This window comes from Temnothorax americanus, unplaced genomic scaffold, assembly GCF_048541705.1.
Source record: "Temnothorax americanus isolate GAGA-0224 unplaced genomic scaffold, ASM4854170v1 Scaffold1, whole genome shotgun sequence".
NCBI classification, from domain to species: domain Eukaryota; kingdom Metazoa; phylum Arthropoda; class Insecta; order Hymenoptera; family Formicidae; genus Temnothorax; species Temnothorax americanus.
Genome location: NW_027509230.1, coordinates 413,520 through 441,318, shown reverse-complemented (window position 1 = coordinate 441,318; position 27,799 = coordinate 413,520). Strand labels below are relative to the sequence as shown.

The 27,799-nt window shown below is 36.9% G+C and overlaps 1 protein-coding gene across 3 annotated transcripts in view; it reads left to right on the top strand.

Annotated features, from left to right (window-relative positions):
* The first annotated feature begins 11,796 nt into the window (after nt 1–11,796).
* LOC143896918 (serine/threonine-protein kinase MARK2) overlaps nt 11,797–27,799 on the top strand; it is a 66,514-nt gene continuing 50,511 nt past the window's right edge. Inside the window, exons 1-2 of one of the 3 annotated variants that reach the window (XM_077405168.1) lie at nt 11,797–11,976; nt 18,809–20,516. In XM_077405168.1, the coding sequence (XP_077261294.1) occupies nt 20,109–20,516 (408 nt within the window). In that variant the 5' untranslated portion in view covers nt 11,797–11,976; nt 18,809–20,108. Of the gene's footprint in view, nt 11,977–18,322; nt 20,517–27,799 lie in introns of those variants that run through there. The other 2 variants (XM_077405189.1, XM_077405179.1) reach the window with 2 other exon arrangements.

The following is a 27,799-nucleotide window of genomic DNA, read 5'->3' as shown; positions in this document are numbered from 1 at the left end:
CCAATGTAATTTCGCGATTGCACTCTGCCGCTAATGACGTTTCTCACCGGAAAGTCAAAAGAACACACTGTGTTGTTTGTGCATTGAGATAAGTAGTAAAATAATAAGTTTTTTACATTCACGTTATCTGAAAGGGTAATTTTTACGAAAACACGGTTTCTTTTTACGTTTCTACATTTTTTAAATTTCTGCTAAATTATTTTTAACCACATCGTGTAGATTTTCCATCCCTTATGATATACATATATATACCAACTTTGAAGTTACAGAATATAGCCTTGATATTTAAGTGAAGATCAACTTCGATTTGTATATTATAAAAAAATTCTGTTATAAAAAATTAAAATAAAATTAATATGTGGAAATATAAAATTAATATAAAAAAACGAAAAAATAATGTAAAAAATTACTATGGAAAATAATGTCACATGCAGTATAAAAAAAATCAATAACATTGCCTCTCATAAATAATCATTGCCGATTGCCGGCAATTATATCATTTATGTATCGCAAAAACGTTACATCACGCACAATCGAATGCGTATTCGATTGTTATTTCGTTTGAAAAGTGTGAAGACGTCTGTTTTTCTTGTTATCTCGGATGCGGCATTACCGATCTCGTCACGGGACGCGCGCGTTCAATCGCGATCAATTAGACGTCAAGCGGAATAGCATGGTCGCTGAATCGTTCGCAAACTTGTCATGTATGTGCACAACCAAGTTTAACCCATGGCTGTTCTTTCTTTCTGTCTCTTTCTTTCTCTCTTCTTTTGTTCTTTTCTCGCAAGCCATATGGCATCGATGTGGCCTGGAGTTCGTTTCTACACGCTTACACACACTTCGGAATTGTTCATTGAGCTTAATTCCAATCCAGCATATCGGAGCTAACAATAAGATAACGCTTGAAAAGCAGCACTATTTGGCATGGTTTGGCAATCTATTCGAATGATTGTGTGTGTGTGTGTGTGTGTGAGTTATCTTAAATATTTCATATATAAATTAATCAATTCATATCAAATAATGACTACATTTTTAAATTCCAGAATTTTATATATGAAACTTGTTTTAATTTAATTTTCTAAATTGACTCGCGCTTTTGTATAATAGTACCCATTTAAATTAACAATAATTGTTTCTTTTTAGAAAGTAATAAGAGTTAATTATTAAATTGATTAGTCAATTCTTTCTCATCTTTTCTTCATTTTTTCGTTACCGCTTCAAATTTTATTATAATAGTTGGTAAATAATAGTTTGATAATAAGCGTTAATTATTCAAGCGTTACATTGTATTTTCTATCTGCGTTAGTTTTTTATTGATAAAGGAATCAGAGAAGAGAGAGAAAGAGAGATTTCGATTGGAAAAAGTTCTTTCAATATCTTCATTTGGACTTAATTTAGCAATGAATCAAAAAGAACAGGCCCGTTTCTTCGCCCGTTCACCTTGCCCTCATCGCCTTCTCGGACGCTCTCGAAGCGGACATAATGATAATGCAGTCGTTCGTGAGTGGTATCCAGTTTTCGCGCCGGGTGCTTGGATTATGATTGACCCAAATGTAGCAACGACCTTGCGGGACCACGTACCCGTCGAGAGAAATGCGGATAAATGTAAGATCGAGCGCAGCTTATTAATTATGTGTGGTGCAAGGTTGCCACCATCGATGATAGTTGTGCTAATAGTTCATGCTTTTTTTTGTGCAATTTGATAAAAAAATTTGAGAAAATTTAGGAGAAAAAATTAAAATTGCTCTTAAAAAAATGCCACGAAAATTAATATGTGTAAAGTTTGGAATAATTACACGCATTTTTCACTAAAATATTTATTTTTTCCAGGAAAATAATTTAATAAAAAAAAATTCTACGTTTATTTTACGAAAAATATTATAGATCGAGATTATAGAACGATTTCTGACAAAGCTGTGTTGTCTGAGGCATGGTATGATATATACACATAACGCGAAGTTTATAATTTGTCAAAAATTATGAGCGTTTTACGGCATCTTCGTGAATATGAAAAGTTACTCAAAAAGTTTTAATTCAAAGCAGAGCAAACAAATACAACCCTAGAAATTGGATTCCAATAAATTTCGAGTTCCCTGGTAGGCAACAAATAAGCTGTTGCTATTTCTCTCTCACTGTCTTCGGAACAGACGTCTTACCGAACTTTTCGATAGAGACTTCGGTACTAGATCTACGCGAACCGTAAATGTATAGCTCTTCGTCGAAACATATGATCCTAACTTTATTCAAGTCCTTAATTCCGGAACCCAATATAAAAATCAGTTCTACAATGCAAAAATCAGTTTTTACATTATTTTATATTATTATTATTTAGTGTATATAGTTCTTTAAACTGCTGACAAAATATTTTTTTTTTATTTTTTTGTTTTCGAAAATTTAACTGCATATCGAAATTAAAGCAGAGCCGATATCGCGCAGGACATTATGTATGAGAGAGTGAGAGAGAGAGAGGGAGAGAGAGAGAGAAAGATGTTATTCGTTACATTATTCATTAATGATATCGAGATTTCGTGCATTAATGCATGAAATAATCTTATTGTTATTCTGAAATCGGAATCGAACGAATAATATGCGCGCATTGAACGCGTCTAAAGAATCCGACTATATGAATCTGGACGCTCTAGATGCAGGCACGATCGTCTTCTCGAATGTTGGTTTTTAATCGTTCGAATTTAGTTTACACGGCATTTTGCCAATGCAGCTAATCGCCACTAGCTGGCACATTTAAGAACGTTCGCTCCGACGTCGAAACTGTCACGTCGGCAGCGACAGTGACGATGGTGGTGACGGTGCGGTAGTGGTGGCTCTTTCGAGCGTGAGGCAGTAATAATCGGATCGATACTCCAGTTTATTCGGATGGTAACTCGAAATCGTTTCCACGATACGACACCGGCAATGTCTTTGTGCAATCCGGTCACGTATTAGTTGCACGGGTGCTCTTCTTGTCCGTCGTTAAACAAAACGACGCTTAAAAGGCCGACGCACTCTTCTTTTCAAAGTAGAAAATACACTTTTAGTCGTTCCACTTGCATGTCATTGATTTTCAATCGACGAAAGCATCGTCCGATATTAGGTCGTTCGTAACTCGTGTTCTAGTATACACGAGCCGATGAAACAGGCTTAAAAATATGCGACGCGTAAGATTAGTTTATCTCGAATTCTCGTCCGCGCACTTGTATTCTTATATTAGCTCTGGAAATGCCTGTAGCCGTACGGTGTTCTTAGCTCGCGAGATAATTTTATTTCGCGATAAAAGCGCGAGAAAGGGAAACAGAGAAATCGGATATAATATTTAGCGGTAAATGTAACTGAAATATAGATTAGATACACGAATCGAACGCACATTTAGCGTCAAATACGACGATGTACCGTCGAAAATCATACAGCGTAGGCTGGTCTTTAAGTACAACGACGTCAACGCACGGCGTGCAGTTAATTGCGGTACCGTGGAAGATTTTTCAAGATCGTATCACGCTGCGGCGCAGGAAATTTCTCTATCACGAAAGTGCGAGACGCGTGCCGAGCATGCTAACGCACATAATTAATAACCGCGTTAGCGATAAATATTAGCCCACGCAAGAGAAGCGCATCGCGAGTGTTTTATTCGCATCTTGCGATATGTATTACTTTAGAAAAAATATCTCTATACATGTGACAAAAGATTCTGTCGTTGTAAATTCTACTATTTCACTCCGAGACATTTCTCATAATATCTAAAAGAAAAAGAAGTGGATTTGGTGCTTGCAATATTTTTACTTATTTCGGGACGTATATCCAGTTGTTTAAATATTAGGAATAAAAGGTATATGTTCTCTCCGCGGGTTTCAAGAGATTTAGAATAGTCATCTATATACTAAAATGCAGTGGTACTTATTATTTCTAATTTGTAATGCAATATATTTTAACTACATATAATATATTTTAACTATACCGATACGCGTCACTCTCGCTACCGATAAGAGAGTTTCGCTTCGCGATGAGATGGGTTCGTGCGTTGCGGAAAGGTACGCCAGATGGCGATCGCAGTCTTTCCGTTCGACTTGGCGTAATCGTAATACGAGAAGGAAGACGAACCCGCTCGACATCATTTTATTAGTCGCGTGACATATCAGAAAACCGATACGTTCACCGGCTAAAGTCGATCTTCCTGTCGTGCCAGATATATTTTATCACAAAAAGGGAAATTTATATCTTAATTTTTTTACATCTTATTCCTTTTTATACATACCTCTTTGATTTATATATTTTTTATATATTTTTATATCGATATATATATGTTTAATTTTTTGAGAGAACCTAAAGAAATATATCACGGTGATGATTTTTAGAAGAAAAATCTCTGCACAATAGTAAAGTTAAAAATAAAATCGGTATTGGAATTAAAAGGTAGAAAAATAATAAACAAAAATTATTACCAAAAAATTAAGTATTTAATTAATTAATTAAGAATAATAAACATGAGAAGACTTTCTTACATTATAGAAAGTTTAAAAATTATCACGTAGCTTTTATTTTTCCGAATGACGTATTGTATTTGTTAACGAATATATGTATTACGATATACTTATGTCGAGTGACAGAAATACTATTGCGTATGCAAAACCGTTGACAAAATGTTATTAATCGACATCTATTTGTGCATGACGGTCTTTATCGACACGAAGACGTTCTTGTTTCGAAATTGACACGCGGGAAGGACTCGTCGCTCGTATATGGAGAGAAACATTCTATCGATATACCGCAAGTATCGAACTGCCGATGCTTAGACGTGCGACGCTTATTCGTATTCGCAAAACCGTACGGGACACGGGACAGCCACGACTCGAGGACAGGGACGACCGCCTGCTTCGCGGCGGCGACGCCATAAATGGCATTCTCGATCGAACCCGGGGCCCGGGGATCTATTGTCCTCCACGTGCAATGTCGCTCCGGTCGCGGTCGAGGAGCGATAGATGTCGATTGTTTCGAAGCCAACCGCGCACCGTTTCTACCTACGAGACGTGCTGCGGTCGATCTTAAGCCTCGTTCCAATGGGACGGTATTCTATGACATTTTCTAAGAAATAGAAATCTAATAATACAATAATATAGCTGAAAGTTCTGAAGGTTCTTCGTATATAAAAATCAGATACAACAGGCATTTCTTCTTACTCTTTCTCCTCGGCTCTTGGTGACGCTAAATGCGGTACTAATTATATTATCTTACGAGAAGATTCAAGAGGATTGAATAAATTAGTCTTCAAAACATGGAGAAGAATATATTATTAGAAACTGTATATCACTTCAAATACAACAAAGTATATAAAAGGCTATCTCTTCGCATGGATCTCTGTCGAACAATATTTGAAAACTATTTATATTTTATGACCAGAAAACTTAGAATTAGGCACATTATACAGAATTTTTTTCTGGATAATTTTTGATTGTTTTCTGATTTTTTTTTTATTTGCCTTTATCTCATTTATCTGAATAAAAACACGATCGAAAAGTTACATTGAAAACCAAAATATAAGTTCTATATACAAGCGCAACTCTTACACCTTATTTATTATATAATAAATAAAAGTTATATAAAACAGCACTTTCATATTATACATATTATTTCATTCGATAGACATCAGTGTATGAAGTAAAATGGATTTCGCGACTTAGCGCTAGATGAACGTTTACAAATAAAAAAATCTTCCCTCATTCATCCTTGTAAATATCATAACTTGTCACTTTACGGAATATTGATATAGTGATATATTTAGTTAAATATGTCACGCACATAATTTTTTCTCTTTTCGTTTGACCCTTTCGTAGATTTCCCATTTTTATTTCCTTGCTTTGCAATATTCCATCATAAAAAAAGTCAAGTCCCCTTCTTATATGATGTATTGTGGATTTCTTCAATATTCGTTGGAATATATCGTATTCACTTTAGCGATCTATTTCGATAGAATTTCAAAAATAAAATACAGTCTTGATATAAATCTGAAATATCGGACGACGTATATGTGTGGAATTGGTTGGAACTGATAATCTTAAGACGTCTGACTTGTTGTCTAACGAATGTACCGATAGACTAATCTTTCCGACTCAATTGTGAGTCACGCGTTGCGGTGTAATCGTCTAGACGCGCCGGCTAACTCGACTTTTTTTCCGTAGAACTTTCGAAGCCGTCGGCTTCTAATAAAACTTATGCAAGGCTGAGCGAGTAATGATTCACGAGCCAGAATATCGCTGGCATTATCGTTGCCAGCACTACCGTTCGAATAAGTACGCGCGAACTGGACAGACTATTAGCGTTTTTCACTGGCAGAACTGGTGCGCACTCAGTGCACATTAAAGCCGTTGTACACTGATTTAGTCTCTAATATTTAAAGTAAAATGCAAATATTTCGACTGATAAAATACTCAGTACATATTTTACCAAATAGTGCAATAAAGAATATTGAGGATTTCATGATTTAACCCGATTATATATTAAACATACACTTTACGTTGGTTTGTGTACGACGGCTTTAATGTGCACTGAGTGCGCACCGGCTCTGCCAGTGAAAAACGCTATATGATTAGCACCACCATCGGTTAATTAATTTTGTACCAATGCTCTCTTTTAATTCTCGAGCGCGTAATATGTTTTGCATTCGCGGTATATACCTACTATTAATACATAAATTTTCAGTTTTCTAGGATAATCTATATTTTACAATAAATTATTTAACTTTAGGCGCCATCTCTTATACATGTATCTCCGGGGGGATATCGTATAAACCGTCGAAGCAAATTTATAAATCTGTTCCTTCTTATCTCTTTTCAGGAACTGAAATTTCTGTACGATAATAACATACGCCGACGAAACGCACGCGTGTTTTATCGGCGGCCATCGAATTATCGATTCCTCTAACTCGTGCAATTGTAAAAATTGACCGAAAATGTCCTTGGCATTGTATGGACGATAAAATTGACCCAAAACAGATTTATTACAATAACAATTAATGGATGCAAATGGATTCTCGTGTCGTTATAATCCACGATAATCGTATTGTTCGCTACAATCGTAATAAACCACACGACGATTTAATTTTCATGTGTGAATTGCAAAGTGCAAATTTATTTTTTCTACGTACTACATCTGAATATCAAGCATAATCATCCTTTACGTAATCATTGATCCTTAGTCAAAAGCCGGTATCTTCCACTTGTTTATATGACATCACTTTTAGCATGATCTCACCGTGGATGACAATGGGGGGGGGGGGAGAATGAAGGAGAATGATAGCGCACGTGATTGCACAACTAAATTTCGGCAAAAGTGCAACTGTAAAAATATGCTTTTTTAAAGGTTCTTTTTAACGAGTGAGAAACGAAAAAAAAGTAACAAACGAGATTCTTTTTTGTGAAAATTTCTGGAAACTACTATTAATTTTTCCTTTTATCTTCTTAAAAAAAATTATTATGACGTTATTTTACTAATTTTTCAATAATTTTCAATAATTTAAAATAATTTATTTGATAAATATTTAAAGTAGATTTTTCTCCAATTTGTTAATGTCAATTTATAAAACTTCATATACATAAATTTTAGTATTGGTGAGCGAGAATTTACATCGAATTAATCTCGCATTTTTTAAAATCTTATTTCCCAGATTTCATGTTTCACATTCAACCGACCGCTCATATTCATTCCATCGGTAGGATTTATTGTTGTAAAATCTCAGGTATTAGGTTTTAACCCGGCCACGTATCGAGATTAGCACTTTCGAAACTGAATATTATAGAACGAAATTTTACGATTGACCAATTCTCACGAAGATCGTAAATCATCGAACTGCAATCGTGCGCAAGAAAAGTCCCAGCAAAAAAATCCAATATTTTTAACCATTCACGAACCGTCTTCATATAGCGATACACGCATAAAAAGTGAAATACATCTACATATTTTTTTATGACAGACTTATTTCGCGATTTATCAGGAACTAATAAAAAGTATTTCACACATCACCGGATAATAATAAAAACATGTAGAGTACGCAAATTTTTTATCAAATCTGTCACGCAAATATTTGCATGCTTTCAACCTGCAATTGCTTTTTTATTAATTTTTTTATATTTTATTTTATACATTGAATCTTTATTCATTATTTTTTTTTTGTTAGCACTGAGGCATGCTAACTACAAGGCTGTTAAGATCTTAACCTTACCTTTAATAAGCCATTTAATAAGCCTTTTATCTTTAATATTACGCAAAAATCCTTGTGTTACACACAAGGAAAATTGCATTCTGCAATTCGCGTTATATTCAAACTGAAGCATTTTGCTGTCGCACTTTAAACATACACGATTGTATAATCGACGATCGGGTTAATTAGGTTAATTTTTATGCGCTGATAGAGCGAAATCCAGAACTTGTCGCACATGCCGCTATTTTTTTTTCCTCCCCATCAACGTTCTGGCGTTGTACTTGTTGCACGATCGGCGAGTAAAGCTCGTTGAAGTTGAATATAGTTTTAATTACTGTTCGCGTAACTATCGAGCATTAACTAGGTTGATATTTTCTTCGTGGATATAAAGGGAATATGTCAAGGAGAAATTTAATCACAATCGATTGATCTATCTTTTCACTCTAGATCCGATCGCTTTATTGACACCGATTAAATTAATATGAATAATAAAGTTTATAAAAATCTAATGAATATATTTAATGCTTTAAAATCTTACTATATAGGAAATCGTGGACAAAAGCATTAATCAAATTACAATAACGAGAATATAAATTGAAAGTACGGCGAAATGGTGAACTGTCGATGGCCCGATTCACTTGGCAATTGATAGCTGGTACGACAGATCGTTGCTCATCGATGATGCAAATGGGTTAATGACCGTGAATCTTCACACGTGTGTCCAGACAGGTTTTTTTTATTAGATCTTTATTGGCGACTTTTCAATGCAATGTCGCGTTATCACGCCGGTCGCCGAACGCGTATATATTTTCTCCTCAAGTAACATCACTTTCTATCCGTGAAAAGATATACTCCGTCTATATTCTGAGAAAGTTCTCGACTATTGAAGGTTACGACCCGAACTTTCCACTTTAAACCCTCTTCGAAGGTTACCGTGCAGACTATCGATCACCGATGTTTGAGAACGGCTATTGATCACTATTAATTTAATTTCAAGATAAATTTCGAGCTTTTTGGATTCCTTATAAGTTAATTCAACAAGATAAAATGTCTAATTATACAGCTAGAAATCACAATATTTTGTGTACGATTTATCAAACATAGAGATTTTACTATCTTCCTTCCATTTAATTACATTCAGGAAATTGTACGTTTACGCATGGATGAAATGTTTCAATAAAATTTTAACGAAACGGAAGTGCTTCGGCGCTTTCTGATATATTATTATAAGAATGTTACTGCTGATGCATGGCTCGATACTTTGACCGCTATAAACTAGGAGTAAAGGATACTAGTTGCGGTGAGGTCCCAAGTGACCGAGAACGGTGCTTGTGAAATAAAACGCGTCCATTCGAGAATTAAAAATCCACGAGAGGTCCTCGTGCACATCAGCCAGTATAAAGGCTCACCTCGTGTTGGATTACATGCATCAATTCCCAAAGTCAATTAATCTAATGGATCCGTCCGCTCGTTTCTCTGATCCGCCTCCTACCACCGGATCCTTTCTGCCTACCCCGCTATCCGAAGTTCCCCCGCGCCTTCTCTCTCTCTCTCTCTCTCTCTCTCTCTCTCTCTCTCTCTCTCGCTCTGAAACTGATGCGTTCGTTGTGCAACGAACGCATCTAGTGGCACCTAGGAGCGATTGCGCGCCGCGGTGCGCTTAATTTCTATTCGCTCGACTCGACTCCAACGTTCGGTGTGTAAACACTGTAAACGCACGCGGAATTCACGCATAAATATGCGAGCGCACCTACACAGACAATATGTCTTGCCCAATGATTGTGTATACGCGAAGCGTTCAGTACTTACCATCGTGTAATGATTGCTGCAATTCTTGCATTCTACGTCTCAAAAGAGACTGATAATGAAAAAATTAACACTTTGTTGAATTCTGAATCTTCGTTATAATAAGTTAACTCGTGTGTTTATACGCACATAGTTATGCGCATGCCGTCACGTAATTACATAAAGAGTTTCTGGCCCTACCCTTATGAGTTTTGCAAACATCGCAAATTACTAGTATTTTATTATCGTTATCATTGCACGCGTCAACGTATGTTTAACCTGTGGACAAACGCAGTACTTCAGCGATTTCAGAAATTGCAGTTTACAATCTTTAAAAATTGGGGTTATCTTAAACGACAAGTGATGGATCGACGCGACGCTTTAATTAAGTATATGTATAGAATGTAATAGCGAAAGAACACACAGCATATGTTAAAATCGTGGAGATACCTTTGGGTTGCCCGTTATTTTCTAATACGTCTCCATCAGATACAACAGATACTTTTGTAAAGTGTTACAGGAACATACACTTGCGACCAGGACCGTTATGTTACGCGACATACACAACGCGCGCAACTTGTAAAAGTACGCGCAGTTGTATTCTGAGAGATTTCTCGCGCACTTTCTGACTCGCAGACTTTGTAGGCAAAACAATTATAATTAGGTAGTATTGGATCCATGAGAAATGGCGAGTCAGTTCCGGGTTTTCGCCAAAGTATTATAGCATGAAATTTTACTCGACCCACTTAATTGTACCAAATTTAATTCCAAATAACGTCACAAAAGATAATTTGAGATGTAATCTACGTGCTGATATTATAAATCACAAGTGACATAGAATGATAAAAAATTGATTATTTTTTAAAAAGAATTCCTCGAAAAGTGATATAAACACATAATACAGTCTCTTTCGTGTATGCTATTTTTGTTTTGTCGTGCGTATGATTATTATTACGTTCCGTTGATGACCGACGGCAAATTGATAGGTTATCGTCACGCTTAAACGTATGAGAGGTGAACATGCACACATATGTTTGCGCTTTCTATATATGTATATATATATATATATATATATATGATTGAGGCTTGAAATATAACATGAGCTTTATTTTTGATTCTCTGTGAGAATAGGAAAATACGTCATATATACGGTAATTGGAGCTCTGAAAACAAAAGACCCATAAGTGATAAAAATTACATTTGTCGATGATAATAGCTAATGTTTATATTAAAACATTTGGTATGATTATTGACATTTAACTGAAATCGTTTTGTGATATTACTTGGTTCTTATTCTTGGCGCTATAACAAACACAGACTTTATTTTCACGCGTATCGAGATTTAAGCATGTATCGTGTATCTGTCAGTAAAAACTTGTCTACTTCTCTTTTATCTTCTCATGTCGCTCTCACGTGGCTCTCTTCCAATAAAAGTTCATCGTTTCACAGCGAAAATAAGTGATAGAGATTGCAGCATACGTTTGCACGAATATTTGCCGTTCGTCTTTTCGCTTCTAGAGGAAAAGATTGCGCGATTTCGTCTCTCAATTGCGATTACGTTCATTGAAATTATTGATTTCGACCAGTATCGCAATTTCATGCGCAAACGATTCGTGATCTCACCGAAGCCCGGCGATTGAGGAGTCTGCATGCCCCGACCCGGCCGCAATACGTGTGAGTGTACACGCACGCACGCAGACATGTGGAGCAAAGCGAGAGACCGGCGGACGGGCGGGAGTCGCGGGAGGCGGGAGCAGCGCGTATCACGCTCGCTGGCAAGATCCAGCAACGAAGAGAGCTCGCGTATCCCCGCTCGACGCGCTCAGTTAGCACGAGACTCGCGATCGAGCAGCACGTTGAGCCCGATTGCCGGTGTGTATATACGTGGTGTCACGACGACCGGACTTTTTCCTCTCTCGTGCTTCGATATAGACGGCACGATACGTCGCGAGGAGAGACACGCGTCGATGAACAATTCCGCGAAATTGGAGCCCTTTTCTCCAACGGTGTGTTTGCGTTGCGTATAGTGGCCATATACCGATACATCGCCATCGTCGTCGAACTAGCAAAACTAGACGCGTACGTGACATCTCGCCCGAACGACGCACACGTGTGTCAATCGAGCGAAATGTCAAGGATGCGGACTTCGCTGTCCCGACTCCCGACTCCCGCTATACAGCTTTGTTTGCCTCGCGTAGTTTTCTCTCTGACTATCCATGTTTCCGACGATTAATTTCCGCATACTTCTCGCGCGCGTTCTCCGCTTCTTCTCTATTTCGTTCGGCTACATGGCGGCACGAGGATGTGACGAGAGCGGAAACTTGTAATGTAATTTTATTTCTTTTTTTTGTACGGAAAGTGAAAGGACGATTCGCTGCAGTCATCGCGGTATGCAATCGGTGGATTTTATCTAGCGATGGTGCACTGTGAACGATTCTACGCATCCGACGACGCTTCTCGTTCTGATAATACGGTTGTTTGTTGCTCGTACGTGTATGGTATGCCGTAATCCGTGAGATATCTCGTTTTCGATAGCCGACGCGGCGAACGATGTTGATCTCTTTGAAAAACGCGCATGACGCGCGTATTCCGGGGTGACGTCGTCGGTTGTCGAGGGATAACACGTGCCTGCCGGCGTATTATTCCGTTGATATTAATACCACACCGATGTAAACATTGGCCCAACAATTGGCAAGCTCCGGTCTTAGACAGGCCGGAGCAGCTCATCGTAGCGCTCGTCGGGAATCGTATATGCTAGTATAAAAGAGATTCGATACTCCGACACTGTTCATTGACAATGAACAATGTCGTATTCGTCGAACATGACTACTCATTCAACAAGCATCCACTTCCTTGTTTAGCTAACAAAAGAAATTAAAAAAGAATAGAAATTTTATGCACAAGTAAATTACGTATCACAGTTGGAATCGGATTCGAGATGTTTTTACGATGAATGTGTGTTATATAAATATGAATACTAATGACTCGCTCGATTGCTTATTATCAAATACGAAAATGAGTAAGAGTATATAAAACCTTGAAAAATTTCTAAAACGCGTTATAAAACCTGAAATCGAGATTTCAAAGAACAATTTTACTTAAACGAATAAATAATCCGAGAAAAATGTAATGAAAGATATAAATTAAATGTACATAAAATAAATCAATAAGAGACAAAAGAATTATGTATGAAAGTATAGAGATTTCCACAATATTCTCAAGAGGTAACGTAACAACTTTTCATTTCTTGTATTTCTAGAGCAATCGCTTACTCATATACAGGAGAAATACCCCTATATATATCGTTCCATAGGGCTTCTCGCGCACGTCTGATGCTAAAGACAATAATCGACTAGTCTTTTGCGATAGTATCGATCCGCTTTCACGTTCGATGCGGGTGTTCGGTGTTAGAAAAAACCGAATTCCTCTCTTCTAATCACGACCGGTTTGCCGATTTACATTTCTAGTTGGCACTCTGACTTTGCAGTTTTACCAATTTAAGCAGAATGTCGTAAGAGCGCAGCAACGCCGATTCCCCGAGGCGCGTGACGCGCATAGATGATGCATTGTGCGGCGACGCGATGCTTTTTAATTTGCGCCTCGAAGGTGCAACAGGTCCATTCGAGGAACGGATACACGGAACGTTGTCGCGTAACGTTGCACGTACTATAAGGTGGATGACTAAAGAGATCTATCGATCGATCTATCCGACGATCGGGATGTTTTTAAGCGCGCTACCGCACCGCCTAGCTTCATTAAACTCGCTCAATCGCCTATCAACGCAGCCTATTTCTCTGCAAACGGCCAATGTCTTGTTATAGCCGATATACTCGCGATAATTATGCCATAAAATTACATTGTTATTCCATGGTAATATTTTTTTTACTCGCGATTGCGATTACTATCTCAAGATTGGAGCTATCACTTTTATAGAGCTTATCGTTTAATACTTGAAAGTTGGAAAACAAACTGCACGACGCCATATACATATATACGCATTATCGTAATGTATAGGTATTTCACGCACAACGGAGTTGTGTGTTGCTGTTTCTCTGAAATTCTTAGGGTTCGCGGGATTTATGCCACTGTACTTTTCCGGTTTCTCCGCGTCTATACATCCGAGAATAGCGTTAACTCGTTTACGTTAATAACATTATCAGGAAGTCGTGGCACCGCGATTCTCCGATGACCGCATAAAACGCATCTCGTGCGATCACTCCCGTCTCAAACAATTCATGGCCGCATTTTTCCAGTGAAAAGTGTGTGTTGCAAGTACCGTTATCGTTCGAGATTTCTTATCTTTTAAAAATGATATTAAAACATACGTGAAAAAAGTTTGGAGCAGAATTGTTTAATAGTGAATACACCTTTAATTGTTGAAAAAAAGAGTATTGAATAAAGAGATGGAAAAATAATAACTATACACACACGGTATAATTATACAATTGTAGTAAATGTGGAATGTTTTTTTAAATGTAAAGTTTAACTAAAAATAATGGATAAAATTACATAGATGAATGATAATTTCTTCATTTTAGATTAGGCTCGTATGGTTACGAATTTTTTATTTCATAGTAGAGATGAACGTATATAACACGCGAAAGCTGATTAATATATCCAATTATAATGTGCCGTCATATGAAAGTTTTTTTCATTTGTACATATGCGGAATCCAATCTCGATTTATCGATCTCAATGCAATTTGTATTTCGTATTGATGATGTTCAACGCGATCTACGCGAGTGCAAGACTGTTGTACGGTGGGTGGTGACGGTGTGATGTTTCGCGGTCGACTCAACACGCCCATTGCGTCAACACGCAATTCTATTAGCTGTTAGCGACGGTGAATGCGATCCATTGCAACTCTTGAAAGAACAAAATACTTCTAATATCAATAATCTAAAACAATAGCGCGTCTAATTTATTTCTTTATTTATTTCTAACTTATTTCTTGTATTTAGTATCTATTTTTCTATGTCTTTTATATCTCTTGCCAAAAATATATTATATTTATTTTACTATAAAGATTCGAAAAACGTATTATAAATTATAATTATTAACGGTATTGAGAGAGAGAGTTCGCAAAAATATGTATTGCAAGAAATTACTATGTTCATCTCAATGTACGATATTAAGAAGTTTTTCTTTTCTTATTTCTATTTTCTTCTTATTATTATCTGCATTTGGTCACTCACTATCAAGGCTCACTCACTCGATGGATCGCAAATGCGAATTCTTCCGCGCTTTACACGGGACAAAAAAACAATATCGTGGAATTCGCCTGCGCCTCGCCCTGCCAGGCCGCGTAGGTAGCGAAAGAGAGTGCATCGTACAACGGAGATATGCACTACCGAGCTCAAGGAGACCCGCTCGCACGCACGCGCATACGCATATATACACGTCGATGCCGTCCTTTGCGACGTCGCCTGAAACATCTACGAGGACGCGTTGTAATTTCTTCTCACTAGTGAGAAACTGCCTTCCTTCCTTGCATGAGCGTCGTCGTGTCGAGCACATACGAACAAAAGAAATTTTTAATTCTCTATATACATTCGATATATCTTCAGCTCCTTTTTTTTCCAAATATTTACGTCACGCAGATTTCTAATTATATAGATTTTATAAAGCTAAACTTTTTTTTCACTGTATCAATTGTTATTTTTATTGTAATTATTAATATGGTATTTATTGCGCGATTATTATTTAAATGTATAAAGAGAGTTAAAAATAAAATAGATTTTGTTTTTATAGTTTTAATTAAATTTATATTTATAGAATTATATCACGTCAGTAATATAGAAGGGTAAAATAAAATCGCGATGTTATGTTGTTAATTTATTAACAACATTTATTAACAGCGTAGTAAATCGTGGCTACGAAACGAATATATAGCATGTTACATTCGCCATTTCTGATTATTCGAATGTCTAGAGTTCTAGAGAACCCGTCCCTCGTCCGTGTTTACATGAAAATTATTGGTTTTGTCGTGTCTTTCCATCATGACGGGTGATTCATGCCGCGCGCTTAGGAATGTCGATCTCTTACGATTGCGCCCGAAGGAGAAGCCCGCCGTTCGTTATTCGTGACACGACCGGATATCCGTTGTAATTCTATCCTATCCGCACTATCGACGGATGGGATGTTCTGTTATCTAAAAACGCACGCGTTAGATTTTGTATATACACATTTAGTACTTCATATTTTATGTATACATATATATTGAATTTTAGATTTTAAACAGTTTATTACAAGACTATATTTTTTTTTGTTGGACACACGTCAAACTGATAGCCTTATCGCGAAGCTTCAAGGAACTTTCCGATGTATATTCCACCTTGACCTTGCGCGAGCTTTTATACATTACGCATCGTTTTGCGCTTGATTACGGTCGATCACATGTGATTAATTTAATGGACGTGCAGATTTAAAGAGATGCGGGCTCCTCTTTTCTTTTTGAGATAATAACCATTAAAGACCCGAATAAACTAACGTTATCGAAGAGCCGCGTAGTTCTCTCTCTTTCTCCTTTGCAAAGTAGCTTTCTATACAGATCACGCGAGGTTACATAATTTTCAATTAGATGTCTTAATGTCTGATAGAAGACCGCCGCGAACGGAATCGATGATTGCCAGAACGTTTTAACGATATTGCGAACAGAGCGAATCCATGAATAAGTCTTCGCGATTTTCTCTTGCAATTTCTCGAGCGAACACTCGCCAGCAAATTTAGTTCGCTGCGGCACAACTATTAGTGTAACAACGATATATTGCCGCGATAGACCATTAAATCATTTCGATGCCCGTAATATTTTTACGTTTTGTACAGTACAGTTCAGTACGTATCATTTTGTATCTAGCTAGTGTATACGAATGGAGAGCGAGTGCCTAACCTTCGAGCATTCACGGGCGTGCCGGAAATAATAATGATATCGCGTTGTGTCTACTGCATTACTTGCATTTCTCACTTCAGATTATAATCATTTGTAATGCTTCATTTACTTAATATTACGCGAGAGATTGCTCCATTATTAAGGTATGTCGCAAAAAATTAAAAGAAAAATTAATTTTGATGATGTAATTTGATGAGTAATATTAATTTCGGCAAGTTTAAAGAGCGTAAAATTATGGACATTTTTTATTCATCCTATTTTTTTCACGCGATTATTTGTAACGACGTGCGATAAAATTTAACGATCAAAATTACGTGGATTCTATTAATTCTGTACTTTTTACTTTCGTAAGCAAGATAGTTTTCACCGAGACTAAATTCGCTTTATAAAACTGTAATTAGGGCGTATGCTGAAAGTAGAGGTTTTATATGTTTCGAGAGTTACCCTTTGCATGTTTCTCGCAGTAATATGACACTACGCGTTATCACGCGCCTATAGACGGAATAAAGTATATTAATTATTCCGATTATATAGAAATAGCGCACACTCCGATTTGAACAGATTCTCTCACCGCGTTTGTTGCATCACGATAATACCGCGGCATCTATCTCATCAAATGATATCACATTTTCAGTTTATAGATTTGTGATTTCGAATGGATTTACTTAAAGTTTTGCAACGTGTTTCTTGGGCTGCGCACGGTGTTTCGATTTAAATTCTAAAAATTTATGCGATGGATTTCCGCGCGAGACGAATTAACAATTTACGGCTTGAAAAGACGACAACCTGCTTCGGATAGATTTGAAGATACAGACGGCCTCAGTAATGCGATTCTCGCTGTGATTTTCCGGGAAGGTTCATTGGGTGCAGTGACCTTCGGCTATAATTGCATCCGTGCTGTAATATGTATATCTCATCCATTCTCTACGTGGGGAATTTTTAACGTCTTGGCGTCAGGAAATGAAATCGATAAACGAGCGCATCCATCAGGTACGTTCATGAATCGCACTTAGGTTCCCTGAGACGATACTGTGTAGACCTAGTATTTTTCAATTCTCTTCGAGCAACGGAATGCTTCTAAATAGTAAACAGCTGTTGGAATGCCTATATAAGATTATTTTAAAGAGAGTTCAGTGTATTATTATATAAAATATCTAAAATTATAGAAATATCTTATTTTTAGATGATCAGTGATAGTCTCAGAAAAAAAATTCCCTGGTGCGTCTCTCTTTCTCTCTCACCCCCCTCTCTCGAATTATTCAGAAAATGAAGAATTTAATTAATAATTTTGACTGAATAAATATCTATTTATATATAGGTACAATAAGTATACAAACACAATTCTTTCCGCGATTTTTCTTTCTCAGGATATAATCATCGGATCAAGAGATCTATATCGATCAACAACATTTAATTTCTACCAATCGACTCTTAATATGAATGAAATTTTAATTTTACTCTCAGAAGCTTCCTAATTGCCCCTAAATTAAATCGCATGTGACGTTTGCAGTAAGCCGTTTAAATATTTGAGGATCGCGATAAAGAAATTCACGTCATTCACTTGCCGGGGACGTCAACCTCGGCAGCAACACCTGCGAGCAACGCACCGTTCGCGTAAGCGTAAAACTTATCGTCGGACCGAATTCGCGCAAACAACTGGCGCGACGCTCGCTGAAGCAGCACCAATAGAAGAGCATCGCGCGGAAAATTAATCACCGCAGCTCCACGTCGCGTTTGAAGGAGGAAACCGCGTAACGTTTCGTCGTCGTCGTGCCGCCATCGTCGTGATAGTAATTGCATTATAGTCAAGCGAGATAGCTCTCCTGTCTCTCGTTTGCGTTACGACATTCGAGGCAAGATCGATTTGCCCAAAGTGTCGCGAATGTCGAATCGCAACCGCCGAAGTGAGAATTCGAAAATTTGTCAAACTCCTGGACTCATTTCCGCAGATAGCACAGTACGGTGTGAACGTCGAGAGAAGTGATCGTTGAAATTTGACTTATTCGACGAAAGCTCGATATACGCGAGAGGAGTTGTTGGACGACCGCTGGTGAATTGTAAACTGATTTTGAAAGTGTTGATACAACGCGCGCAACCGCTACAATCCGCAAGGTCGCAATTCAACAAGCGGCAACTTTGTTCTGCCACGTCACGGTTAAATTGCTCGAAAGTTTGGCTCAACGCGAAACTCTGGATGATTTACCACGGCGAACGAGTTGAACGACCGTTGAGAACTGCAACCAAAAAAATTTTAAGGACGCATCGATGAAGAATTGTATTATAGAGAAGAGTGATTAAGAAATATCTTGAAAAATCGCCGGAAGAAGAAATCGAAGCTCGATAAATTAATTTTAATTGACAATTGCCCAGTGATCATGACTCGTTAAAAACAAATTATATCGCTTTCTCCTTTCGAACGCATTGATTTTGCGCGCTTCGTGGAAGTGACTTAAGCGCGTAGAGCGCGTAAAATTATCGGACGGTCTGCGCAGCTGCGCTCGATATCCTCTCTCTGTCGCTTAGAAAACAAGAGGCATCGAGATCTCGTAGTAAATGTTGCAGGGGAAGCAGAGAGGAATTGTGAAAGGAACGAAGAATCGAACCAACTTTCTCTCGCCGTGGTAACAAAGATACTTAAAACTTTGCGATCGGAAATGCGTTCTGATTCACAATACGATTTTAGCTTTCCGAGAAAGTGTCTTGAAGCCGTATTACGCGCAGCAGTAACCGAAGAGTAACAGAGCGGTTACGACGAGAGCAAAACGGAGTCATCGCCAAAAGATATTACGGCAAACGTTACGCATCATTAGGAGCGAAATTACAAAAATAAACGAAAAGAGAGCACTTGAGAGGGAAAAAATATTTTCAAGAAAGTAAAGAATATAAATTTCCAAAACGAAAAATATCCTAATATCAAAATTGTGTATAAGAGATCTAACAGAGCTATATCTATATAAGTATACGCAATCTCTTTCGCAGAATAATACACATTCTCAGAAACGTATGTAGAAAAAAGAAATTTCTTCTTGCGGAAAACCGTGTTCTTTATCGTCAAGTCGCATCTGGGAATCGGAATTTCGGTGCGCAATATCGAACGGTGAAGCCTGTTCGCGGCAGGGCGTTCCATTTCACGACAGAAGGGAAGGCTCTCTGGTCGATTAGAGGCCGGTGCAGGCGGTCTTCGTCGTTCATCGTTCAACGGCCGTATACGGCAAGAAATCCAGCAGTATTGCTCCGCACGTGGACACGATGTACGTGATGGAAACGGGTGGCCACAAGGTGGCACCCGTGCCCACGTCGACACGAGTCAAAAAAGTGGTGGATTACAACAAGACGATGAACCAGCACCATCATCGTCATCGTCATCATGAGGGTGGCGGTGGTGGCGGCGGTGGCGAACGCGGAGGCGGGACGCACATCGCCGCGACGGTGAAAAACACGGTGCGCCGATTGTTGCGGCGTACCAAGAGCCATCGAGATACACCCTCGACGAACGCCTCGACGATGACTCCCACTGTCGCCAACGGCCATCCCATCGTTCCACCGTCTACGCGTATATCCAGGAACGACTATGACGTGCCTCCCCCTTCGTCAAACGCCAACTCCAGATTTAACGCCAACTTCAAACGCTACTCCAGGGCGCGCGTAAGGCTCCAGGTAAGATTGAATACTACCAAGCCTTTTTCTGCCGCGAGCGTTTCTCCCCCACAACCACGAATTCGCGCTTCGACTTTTTCATGCCGAGTGACGATTCCTTGTCGTAATTGACTGCGTCGAACGTCGAGTTATAGCGTTATATAGCGATACGGAGACGTACGCAGCTCCTATAGCTGCACAATAATTGTGTGTAGGAATTTATTAAAAATGTATTCAGTATAATCGTAACAGTTAACAAACTGAAGAATATATATATATATATATTTTACCGTATATTTTTGCGAGCTCGAAATGCGCGCAATCCGCTGAAAATACTGAAACCAGTTTGCCATCTGCGCCGCGGGTAATAACGACTTAAAAAAAAGGAAACAAATCGGTGTGCCCGTACCGAGTGAACAAGTTGAATAAATCGATCGTTTATTTGCGGCAGGTGCGCGAAATACGTCGCGCGGAGAATCAAATACACAGGGTCTGTGTCAAGTTTAATCGACCATTGAGTCTGATAATTAGGAGTGGAGAATGATCGATAATATTGTATATACTTGCTTGAGAAAGTGACGGCTTAAGAGTTTTCTTCTTATCTCTTTTCCGCAAAGACTAATATCATAGATATACTTAACTGTTGCGAGTACTTTTACGAAATGATAATATAAATAGACATTTTGTTTTAATCACTCGCGATCAATTACACTTTATAAAATTTTCTTATCTCAACAAATTTTCACTGGTTATTTATATTATTTATGGTTACGTTGCAACAGATTAATTTTAATATTGTACGAACAAAGAAACGTGATGAAAAAACTCAATTTATTTCGTGGAAACCGTTATTATACGTATAATATACGATCACGTCAATCTCGAGAGTGAAGTCATAAACGTTCTCTCGGAAATTTTCTTGGTTCGAGGAAAAATGATTTCGTGGGTTCATGCTACGTAGAGAATATACTATGATCACGCGTTAACTTATGGATTTATTTCTTACAAATCGGCGCGCATTTTATGTAAAATTTTAATTCGAGAGTTGAACGATATTATCTATTAATTCCATTAATTTGCGAAGATATGAAAAACAATTACGTGACGTATAATTAATTATATTTTGCAAGATATTAAATTTAAACAAAATATGGAGTTGGGTTTATAAAATACACATTCAATAGATATATGATTCTATAGATTAAACTAAAGTAGTATCATGCATGAGAAAAAAAGCTTACTATTCTTCTCTTTCTTCAAGGTATGATTATTTTCTTCTTAAAAGTTATTTTATACTTTTCTATATACGTTATCGTTTTTGTACGCTTTTTTTGTCACTTCAATCGATATTTATCCAAGTCTTAATTAAGTTATCTCGTATTTATCACATCTTTTCCTCGAATATAGATTTGTTAAGAGGCAAGTCAGGGTTTCTCCAAAGTTGTTTTGTAGAGAATTTCCTACAAGAGTAGAGTAATACAAAATCCGATTGTTAACAGTTGATTTTATATAAACGTTTGCGGAATGAACCTAATTGATTCTTGAATATTTAATTCGTAATAGTAATAGTAATATTTAATTCGTATAATAATATGCTATATACATAATAGGCAATGATAACGATTAAAACCTATACGATTAATTCGGACAGTTCTAAAAGATGACAATTATATAAACAATCTTTTTAACTTGAGATATGTGACGATATACTAATCAAATATCGCACACAAACGAAAGACATTTTTTTTAATAATCTGCATTGAAATAATTATCAATCATATCTCATATTTTATCAAAATATATAAATCTTAATATTCACAGAAAGAAAATTTTGTTTTTTTATCATTCTTGAACATTCTTCGTTTCGTCTGCAGAGCTGCATTCTTCGCTGACCGTCGCAGGGCGTTGAAGCTGTGGCGAATACACCGGAAACCTGACATTATTATTGTATCTTAGTCTCAAGGGACAATGTGCCGAGTACTTTCCAATATTACGAAAGCTACAAGTCTCTCCGTCTTTGCGACGGACGAACGAAGAAAAACCTGCGAGAAATAATCGAGCCGAGCCGAGCCGAGCCGCGTGCCTGTCAACCGTGTAACGTTGCGTTTTTGCTGCTGGTTTCCTTTCACCATCGCTGCTTGTATGTGTGTGTGTGTAGTTATGTGTGTGCACGCGACACCAATATAGCAATGTACGCACGTATCATGTGTGCACGCAAGCTGCAACGCACCTTCGCAGTCTGCACAGGTGCTCGAGTCCATATATTGGCGTGGTTGCGGAGGCGAAGAGACTTGCAGTTTGCACCTGACTGGCTCATTTGTCGAGACAAGCGTCAGTCAAGGTTCGAATTTTCTTCATGCGGTCCATAGTGGTTGCTATGAAAATTCACAAACTTCCATTTCTGGTTCTTTTAGTGTGTGGTTTGCTAGAAACGTTTCCTTTTTAGAATACCACATTTAGATCTGAATATTCTGGATCTTACTAAAACAAGAATTTCAATTACTCAATGACGTATTTAAATCTTGTCATTAGACTCATTAAGATAAGGTATCTTAGTAATAATGTTAACTTTAATAATTTTTCTGTTTGTGAGAAAAAAAGAAGACTTACAAATATTGGCCGCAATTCTCTTTCTTAAAGAACTGAACGTACAGAATGTTGATACAAGTATATAGAGATAATTAAAATAGTAGTTTGAGAGTTCAATACTGTACAGTATAATATATTATATATATATGTATATTATAAAACACAAACCCAGAATTGAAGAGTTATAAATGTTTGATTATCTGCTCTAGAAATTCGTATATCTCGTTATACGGTAAATATATCTGCAATACTATAATTTTATTCTTGCTTCTACAATTTCTGACTGCTACAATTTTATGTTTGTTTTCTCGCGCACCTTCAAGTACCCAGGATGTCGCTTGGAAAGGTCAGGCTGAAATTTGCACTCATTCCATGTGTGTATCAAGAACTTTGAGATTCTATTACATACAATATCTCATTATCTGTTACGTGGAAGCGTCAGACATCCCTTGTAAATTTGTAAGATATATCTTCTATGGTACTCATTAAAATTTTCTGTTTGCTAATTAAATAGCTACAGTGTCTGAAGTAGTTATTCGCATTATAAATTCCATTATATTATTGCATATGCATGTACTGCTAGCATAGTTAACGTACATTTAGAGAGGCTTTATACACAGTGTCACAGAACTATCATCAGTTTTACTACTTTTCAGATTTTTAGACTAATTTGGAGTTAATCTTTTCTTGACGAGATATTATTAAAAATATTTACCTCAATGTGTTATCTGAATAACGTCGAGTTATTCATTATAATTAGATGAAGCTTAGCTTCTCGAGTATATCTTTTTATATATCATCTATTGTAATTCTGGCTGTTGCATATATGGGAGTATCAATGCGCTATTGGGCACTTAGCAATAAAATATTTCTCTACATTATATGAGAAAAGAAATATTTTTATAATTTATATCACATAATTATTAACATAATTCAAGTACTCTATTTCCAGAAAACTTATTTCACTTTGTCTGTTTAGTGATCTGCAAAAATGTACATTACTGTCTTGCAGTAAGAAATTAATTTAATCTTTTTCTAAATTATACGGCAACTGAAAGCTGAAAGGGTTACAAAGAAATTCCTTATTTATCGTGTTTAGATAATCGAATAATAACTGGCATTGCAATTTATCTATAATATATTTAGAATCTTTACTGTGATATATAAAAATTACATTTCCGATTAGTTTTAGTATTGTTTTTGCTTACAATGCATTCTTAGCTTAAAATTTAATTAATTTTATTGTCTGTCTTGTTCCTGAAAAAAAAAAGAATAAAATGCGCGCGCGCCATTTTTACTATATTTTTTTCAGTATTTTATGCTCTGATTTTACTTCAGAAACGGGCTTTTCCTTCTATCTCTATTGTGTTGTTTACGCGTTTAGATACCCCATACTTATCCATTGTAATCCTGCGCGGGTTAAACCGGCGCGGCGCGGCGGCGCGGCGCCGAGAGCCTATAATATATATGCTCAATTACCCGTATGTGTATGTGGCGTGTCGGGACCTCGCTGTTTTCAGAATGCAGAAAATATGAGGTGCTCGCTATTGATAAGACAGCAAATCGTGTTTTCCTTTCATTTCGAACAGTATCGAGGGAGACGTGACTCGCATGTTGCACATTTAACGCGTCGCGTCGTCTGCTTCTGAAAAGATGGAAATAATGTTCCATCGCGGCAAAACGCCGGACGTCTATGTTGTTTTCCATTAGATTGAGAGACACCAATGTTGCCTTTATTAGGGCCCACGAAATATTTTTACGTTGACAGAGATAAAATAATCAGCGCGTATTAAGCATCAATTCGTACGAATTAGGTATCTATATATATATATATATATATAGATTATTCGCGAGAAAAGAACTTGGCGTATTTACAAACAAGAGTGAACAAGCGCGCTTCAGACACTTTCGATATTTTTAACTGCTCGTTATTTTTGCTTTCGCACGTGATTCGCGATAATTTATCGACGTTTGAGTGCAAAAACAAGCTTCACCGAAATCGATCGGCTCTCGTGGAGAACTCGTTATGCAGGCGTTTGAGTGCATAAGCTATGAATAAAGAAAACGACTTTTGCGACGAGTTAGGAAGATTCTCACCAAGTTGCAAGTCGTCTTTTTATTACGAAATCAGGGATACACTTTTCAGCTCAGCCATTAAATTTGCATAGCGATTTATTCATAAAGCGATAAACAAAAGATGATTGTAGCTCATGCCGCACAGTATGTTCACTATTTTTAAGTATAATGCAGAAACAAATGTTTAAATCTAAAATGTTATTAAAAACATGATCAGACACATCTTGATAGGTATATCATCAGATCAACACACACATTATATGTATATATAATCTTAACATATTGGATACTCTGTATATACGAATCGAGAAGATTTTCATCGGTGATAATTTGATAAATAAACATCCCCGCAATATCGTTCGACAAACTTGTCTGTCATGCACATTCGCGAGCGGAAGTGGCTACATTACAAAACAATCAATTCTTAGCAATTGATGATTGTCGCCGCATGTTACGAAGAGCTTGCATTTCTCGCGCGAACGTGAATGCTCGGCGTATGTTGCATCGTGCAGTAAAATCGACTCTTGCCGACGACGCGTCAGAGAGTATTCAAAACGATTCACTTCCGTGATAGTTGAGAGATCGCGTACGCCTGAGTCGGATTCGTACGAACATTGGATGGGAGTTTCAGTTTCATCAAGGCCGCACCTATCAAACAATTCAAGCTCCCCCAGCGAATACTTGGTGCGTGCATACTCATGCGTAAATACGTTGCGAATTATTTATAATATTCAGTTGTTAAAAATGTAACAATGATCGTGGCAATGAAGATAATTGTTTCAAATTGATATGTATAGTATAGAAGAACATTCCTATATAATCTAACCAGTAATGGCAAAAGGCGAAATAAAATGTTTCTTCCACATATTTAATATTAATATAGTTATTTGATTTCAAGTTCGTGCGCTGGAGCTGGAACTTGATTTTAGGCGACGGCTCGCCACTTTCTGTCTGCAAAAATGCGAGGTACAAATTTGAACGCCGCGAATTATTTTTAGATCGTATTCCCTAAGGTCTCTAATAATAATGTCACTCATTGAAGGTTATCGATCCGATAAATGAAGCGGTTATCGTAAAAATAACTTGTGTGTATCGATCGTGGGTGTACGTTATTGACTTTACACATCATGTGACGAACTTTTATGCTTTCTCGTTGGTCCGCGGCATATCTGTGTCGAGAAACGGCCTATTCCTTTTGTAGATAACGCATTGTAGATTTACACGTGACATTCATAATTCAAATCTCTCTATTTGCTCGAGAAAGATTAGACTTTAATGAGCACGTAGCAATATGACGGTACGTTATAAATATTTTCTACGAAATTATCATATTTACCTCCAGCCTTTTGCATGTTTTTAACGAAGAATTTCAATGAAAAACTTTTTTAAAAAATATTTGTAATGGTTGCAAGTTTCCGATTTCCAAACACACACACACACACACACACACACACACACACACACACACACACGCACGCACGCACGCACAAAAGGAAACATGAGTGTAACCGCAGATATTTTGATCTTAAAATTCGCAAAAACAGACAACAACTCTCATTTTTCAACGTGATCTCTGCACTCGCATTATTTTATTAAAGTCAATTAAAGTTATTTTTGCAAAATTATAAAAAATGAATTGGTAATAAATTTAAGATAAAAGAACGTCGTAAATGTGTCGGATTATATGAACAGGTATGAATATGTTGTATCAATGATGGAATTGTGAACATTCGGATTATCGAGTACGGAGATAGATTTTCTGTTAAAACATTATATAATTGAATAAGTATTTATTGAGGATGAAATATTCTATATGTATATTATTTGTTACGTTTTTCTTTATTTATATATTAATAATATACATTTAATGCAAAAGAAACGTGTTTAATAATTTATTTTTATTATAAAGCATCTGTGTGTATGCATATATATGTGTACATTGTTGTTAATTCTTGTTTTTATGAAATAATTTAATCGTAATTCCCTTATCGCACACATACACTTTTCTCACGTAATGGAAAATACCACGCCCGTTAATGTTTACTTGTGCGTGACATGTGTGACATGTGAGTAGGATGATTAATCAATCGAAATTTAATATTACGACATTTCTTATTGCGTCAGACGGATTCCAAGTTTTGCGAAGCGACCGCATCTGGTTTTACGACGATGATAATGATAACGTTGCCAAGACAAGGTACATTACGTAACGTGAGTTTATTCGCATTTATGATAAGCAAAATACTTAATTTGTCAGTTCATGAAACAATAATAAATCTCGTAAGGTTTCTTATAAAGTTCCGACCAATTTAATCGTATAAAGCCAAATCTTAATTTGCAATTATGGTTAGATTGTATACACCGTTGATTAATCAAAATGATAATCAAAATGATGATGATCAAAAATATGTTTTTATTTTAGTGCGCAACTTAAAGATGCATCAATTTATTTAATCAACTCCATAAATAACGTAATAAAAATAAAATCGCTTGCGTAATTGTCAAAAGTCAAGCCTAAACACAGTAGAAATTGATAATAATGATTTATAAATATTATGCGCATATATACTCGCATGTATATTGATAATAACATCAGCAAGAACAAAAAGTATAACGTATAACGAAAGATAAGAAAGATA